The sequence below is a fragment of the Cynoglossus semilaevis genome, chromosome 9 (genome assembly GCF_000523025.1).
Source record: "Cynoglossus semilaevis isolate Cse_v1.0 chromosome 9, Cse_v1.0, whole genome shotgun sequence".
Classification (NCBI taxonomy): domain Eukaryota; kingdom Metazoa; phylum Chordata; class Actinopteri; order Pleuronectiformes; family Cynoglossidae; genus Cynoglossus; species Cynoglossus semilaevis.
The window spans coordinates 2,393,251-2,399,362 of NC_024315.1; the positions used below are offsets into that span (position 1 = coordinate 2,393,251).

General features: G+C 45.7%; 1 protein-coding gene across 1 annotated transcript in view; it reads right to left on the reverse strand.

Annotated features, from left to right (window-relative positions):
• The window catches only part of frem3 (Fras1 related extracellular matrix 3), a 25,995-nt gene that overhangs the window by 3,241 nt on the left and 16,642 nt on the right, over positions 1–6,112 (reverse strand). The window contains 14 exon segments of the mRNA XM_008316421.3: positions 36–170; positions 260–387; positions 713–817; positions 902–1,094; positions 1,840–2,171; positions 2,273–2,404; positions 2,493–2,796; positions 2,901–3,059; positions 3,704–3,834; positions 3,941–4,123; positions 4,254–4,418; positions 4,556–4,753; positions 4,830–5,039; positions 5,121–5,270. Coding sequence (XP_008314643.2) covers positions 36–170; positions 260–387; positions 713–817; positions 902–1,094; positions 1,840–2,171; positions 2,273–2,404; positions 2,493–2,796; positions 2,901–3,059; positions 3,704–3,834; positions 3,941–4,123; positions 4,254–4,418; positions 4,556–4,753; positions 4,830–5,039; positions 5,121–5,270 — 2,525 coding nt within the window.

Consider the following 6,112-nt stretch of genomic DNA (forward strand, 5'->3'; position numbering starts at 1 on the left):
GGATTTTCAGTGTTCACGTCCGAGTTCAGTCTGACCTGCTGGAAGCGTATGTCCATGTCAAAGGTCACCGGCTCTCTTGGGTGGCAGACAGGGGGGATGCTGAACTCTCCATTGGGGGAGGCAATGCAAGGGATCAGCTTGACTGTATAGGTGCCAGAGTAGTCTCTCACCTACAGAGATGGGAGCAGAGTTAGGTCAGCGGGAACAACTTTAAGAATTCTCCGTCACATCAGGAAGATTCTCCTGTACAACGACTCACAGCAAAGTCTGAGACGAAACTCCACTGCTGCATGGGCTGGTTATAGGTGGGCTCAGTCCTGACCAGGGCGAGAGTGAACGTCAGCCCGGGGTGGTCAGCACATATTACCATGGACGCCATGCTGGTTCCTGGAAACAAACACATACAAGCGTATAGAGCTTTTGCCTTTTTTCCGCCCTCTCTCTCTACAGCTCTTTACTTTTATTTAAAGCGTGACCTTGTGTTTTGTTCGTACCACTTGCTTCCGAACAGTAAAAACTACAGGGTGATTTTGACATTTGCTGAGATGACCTTTGGCACTTTAACACAGGAAGAAACCCCCAGTGAGGAACTCCAGAAATAGATGAAGTGTGGATGTGGGCAACTGGGTAATCTAATATGGACTGCATGTATAGAATGACCCCAGCAGACAGGTTTAGGGCGTGGGTGTGTGTGAGCAGCACTCTTTTTTACCTGGATGAGACATAACAAACTGTCCCCTGTAACGAGCCTCGGTCTTGAAGTTGACAACCAGACGGCCCTCTTCGTTGATACGCATGCTGGTGGGGTACATGGATCCTACGGTAAAGACAAATACAGTTTCAAACTGATTGTATAAACGTATCCGTCAGCATTGTTAACCAGCAGCCTCTGTGCCAGTACCTTGAAGCTCAGCTTCAGGCGGGCTGCCAATGCCATCCTGCCACAGAATAGCTGTATCGTACACAAAGGTCAGCTTAAGCTCGGACTGCAGGTCAAAGTGCTGCCAGCCGCCAACGGCCACGGGAGAGTGGAAGACGTAGGACACAAACAGTGGGACGCGCAAGGTGACGTAGGACTGGACAAGGTTCAGAACCTAATATGGACAAAATAAAAACCAGGTTCAGAAAAGTCATACAAATAAAAGCAAAATTTGAAAGTATTTTAAGCATCGTTAACTATTTTACAATATTTTTCAACCGTCATACGAATAAAAGCAAAATTTGAAAGTATTTCAAGCATCGTTGACCATTTTATAATATTTTTCAACAGTCATACGAATAAAAGCAAAATTTGAAAATATTTCAAGCATCGTTGACCATTTTACAATATTTTTCTAACTACGGAACGAAAAATAATATACTGTTTGTAGGATCATAAAAGTACAGCTTGGAAGCTATGGCAACACCTACAGGTGAAGTTACATGTCAGACCAATGGTTTCCTTAGCTTTATATAGTTGGTGGAATTTAGTCATTACTGTGCATCTCGGGGACGGCTTGAAGAATGTGTCGACACTAAGGCATGCTCTGCGTTGAGATGTTATTTTAAGCTTGAGGTGCTACAGTGAAAGGAAAACGTTTTCCTGCACTGTGTGTACACAGGTGTTTGACAGGTTCATTAGACAAGTGGATTCCACACTGGAAAAACGTTCACATGAATCTGTGCGAAAAAAGTGTTAAAAAATATTGATTATGTAGAGTCATTTGTTCTTTTTTCTCACTACATGTTTGCACACATGCTAAAGTAATACACCACGCTGTACTGTTTCCTACATGAGCTAGCTAGTTCGACCAGACCTGACCAGTATTTGACATCATATTGTCTTAATCTGTTTTCTACCTGTCCATCTGTGCCAATGGAACCTCCGCAGTCGTTCAGAAGCTCGGACATGTCGTAGTAACTGGTGAACTCCCAGAGACAGGCCTCCAAGTTCAGGTTCCTATAGAAACGCAGAGAGTTGGCCGAGCGCATGATAGGGCTGTACTGGTAAGGTGATGTCTCTCCGATAATTTCTGGGTTCTTGGTCGCGTCTGTGATGAAGCCGTGGCTCGTTTGGATCTCGTTGAAGTCCAGTAAGTTGGAGCAGCGGTGGTTGCCCACACGGGTGCCGTCTGGGCTCAGCGTAAGCTCGAAGTTGGACAGGGCCCGTGTGGAGATGACCGGTAACATACCTATCAAGGAGGACAGTATGGTAAAGAGTGATGTCTTCTGGTTTTACTGACTCTAATGGATGATGACCGTATAGCAAACACACATTAACTAAATTGCTTACCATCCATGTGTGGCATGGTGACAATTAGTTTAATTAGATTTGGGAAGTCTGGGTCGTCTGGGCCAGTGTAACGGATCTTAGCAGAGAATGGTTCAGCACCAACAGTACCAGGAACACGAGGCTGACACATACCTGCCAACAACATGTAGACGAAGAAAATGAACTCAATACCCAACGTAAATATTCACTTGTCGAATCAATCCCCTCGTCTCCCACTCACCCTCCTCTTTGCTGACCACAGCAATGGGACTAGACAGTTCCAGGCCTGCATCTCCGTTAGCGTTGAAGGCTCTTGCAGCGCACTGAACCCTGGAGCCAGCTTGGAAGTAAATTGAATCTAAAGTGATAGACTTGGTGTTGGTGAAGAATGTGTTGGTGTCCACCTCCCTCATGGGGCTGGTCACACCGTCCGACCCAGTGGGAGCGCTGACCATCCAGCGGTACTGGGTGAGAGTGTCGTTGATGTGCTCCGCAGCGCAGATGGAACCGGTTTTATCAAAGTCGTGATACTTAGGGTTACAGGCCTGAGAGAGACGACATAAGCTGGATAAGTACTTTTTTTTAACAAAAGTAATGTCTCCCAGAAACATCCCATGACTCGAATTAAAGTATCTTGTCTCCCACTCACCGTCACACACACAACAGGATATCCATTGGGAGGGTGGGGTCTGTCTCGGGCTTTAGCAGTGTCATCGTACGAGAGCAGAGAAACCACTTGAGGCACAGCAGGGAAGGTCACGTCGGCCACACTGTCCATCTCCTCAATGTACACAATGGCTTTGTTCATCTGATAGAGAAGGAAACAGACACTGAATACGTTCACCAATTCTTAGGAGTCTAGAAAACGAAACTCCAAGTCTTAGGAGTCTAGAAAACTAAATTATGGTAATAACATAGTTTTGTGGTCCACTGTGGCACAAATATAAAAAAAAGAAATTAAATAACATGACATCAGGCCCCACTTGCAATAACTCTGTACTCCCCAGGGGCCCCGACCCCTACTTTGGGAACCACTGCTCCAACTGCATATTCTCTATAGAGATTTGGACGATTAATAATAAGACCCCAGTGTGATGGTCTCCCTAAATATGTCGACGAATACAACATTCTCCGTGAGCCTAACCTTACGGAGTGAGAGGAAAACTTATTTGCGTCACGTGACGAGTACCTGTCTGGAATGTCACGCTTCTGTTTTTAGGCGGGTCTTCTGTTTGGCTCAGCTGGGACATTCCCTGCAGCATTTCATACAACAGGAAAAGCTTTTTATAAAACACTGTGGTTCCGGCACGCTGACAGCAATGCCAGCTGCTGCCTGGCTATTTTAACACGGAGCAGTGGACAGAGCGCGAGCTCATGGGGTGATGTTCATGTACACTGTACAAGATTCAGTTGATGTTTGTATGTTCCTGCCCTCTGGCCCCTCGGTCTCACCTGTACTTCAGCCACCATATTGTCATCAGGCTTCAGGTGGACAGTGAAGGCCTCTCTCATCTCCCTCTGTCCATCATAGAGAATCTCAATCTCCACAAAGTGTTCCTTCTCACCCTCCTTGAACTCAACATCTAAGAAACAGAGACCGGTCCTTCTTAGATGGAGTCAAGAGACAGGTCCTTCTTAGATGGAGTCAACATTTTGATGAGGAGATCCCGGCTGAGTTACTGTCCCTACCCTCGGACATTGGGTTGTAGTCCTCCCCCGAGGTCGCAGAGCCGTCTTTGGTGTGAACTCTCACCACCGACACCTTTGAAGTGTCCCCAATACGAAGCACAGGAATCTTCACCACTGCCACGTCTCCTTTGACCTGAGGTTCACGCACGCTGTACTTAATCTCTGAGAATCGGATGATGGACTCTAGAACAGACATGGTTTGAGGTCGTTAGTTTAAAAAACCTCAGTCTCACAGTTCACTCTGTGATACTGACTCCGCCAAGACGTCTGTAAGACGTTTATCTGCTTAATTTCACAAAGTGAAATCACTCACTGTCTTTTTCATCTGTGACTGTAACCAAGATTTCCTTCTGCTCCCCGATAGTTGCTCCATACTTAGACTTGCTCTTAGGAGATCCCAGGACCAAGCGGAACTCCTCGTCTTCTTCGTGGACAGAGTTGTCCATCAGACTGACAACACATGGCTTCTCGGTCTCACCTGAAGAAACATTTTTACATAGTTTTGGTCATATCCATCACGCTTCAGTGTTTACATAGTTTTGGTCATATCCATCACACTTCAGTGTTGGTGTAAACAAAATAATAAAAAAAAAAGAAAAGAAAAAAATGTCCGACCAGGTTTGAAAGTAATGAGGGATGCGTCAGTATTGGGCCTCTCGCTGTAGTCCATCATAACCTGGGCTGAGCCTTGGCGGGTGTAGCAGCGTACTGTGGACTCCAGGCTGATGTCTCCACTGCGGTACACTATGACTTTGACCTCACCGTCTGCCTCGTCCACCTTGTAGCTGCCTTCTTTAAACTGAACCTTTGGCACTGTAAGTACAACGACCTGTTACTACACCTTTCACTGAATCCAAGTGGTGCTCAAGATAAATGCTGACGATCTTACAGTCAGTGAAGGTATCGTTGATGGTGATGGTGGTCTTGCTCGGTTCTCCCAAAACTGCATTCATGGGCATTCGTAACACGAGGTCAAAGGTCTCCAGTCCCTCTAGCTCTGGCTGACCCAGATCATCCAGGATGGTCACTCTGAAGGTCTGCATTGTCACACCAGGAGCGAAGTCCAGATTGCGACTAATGCCAACATAGTCCAGACCGGCTGTTAGTGGAAGAAGAAAAAATGAACTAACGATACGAGGACAAAAACCCTTTCAAATAGTCATCAAACTGCCGTTTGTACCCTCTGCTGAGACCGGGTCAGACTTCCTGGAGCGGACCATGACAGTGGCCGTCTTGGACAGATCAGTTCCTGTCCTCCAAACTTTAACCTCCACGTAGCCTGAACTCTCGTCCACCACATACTCAGGTTCACCAAAGTACAGGGAGGGCTCTGTGAGCGGACGAAAGAACACACATAGAAGTTCAGACACTAATACAGTTCAATATATTATACACATTATATTGAACCTCTGACATTTGCAGATACCATTTGATAACATACACCAACTGCAGTGTGTTGTGTGCCTCTGTGATCAGGGTCAGGGTCAGGTTCTGGCTGCAGAGCTATTATTTTGAGTCTACACAGGAAGAAAGCTGTCATTCCTCCTCTCCTAACCTCCTTCCACCTTCATCTCCCCCACTTATCTAAATCCAGACAGCTCTGTCTGAACCCAGTGCCAGTGAACCTGAAGAATAAAGCGTGTGTTTGTGTGCGCAGTGCACAAAGTGATGCATGTGATTGGCAGGATGTTCTAATGATAGAGCAGCAGATAAGCATTAAGGAGCCCGGCTGGACGGGCCACAGACACAACCTAACATTTTGCAAAGCAGGAGGGCCAAGAGTTTGAAGGACTGCTGCTAATTATCTACACATCGCTCAACACCTTGGTATAAAATGTGTGTGTTTCATCACACGGTGTTCAGCCAGAGTTTTAAAGATAGAGAGGCATATTTGGGCTCTGAGCTTCTCTGGGTCCTTTCAGAAAGACAAAGAACAGATATATCATTTAAATATAATCATAATTATCATAACTTCTGGAGATAACATTTATAATGGAAATATTGGAAATATTCACAATCATTTAAATATAATCATAATTATCATTACTTCTGGGGATAACATTTATAATGATTTACTGGAAATATTCACATGATAATCATCTTGGTCCCCTTAACACTAAGCAAGCAAGGACGCTAGTTTGCTTGGGATTCGTAGCCCTTCGCCCTCCACGC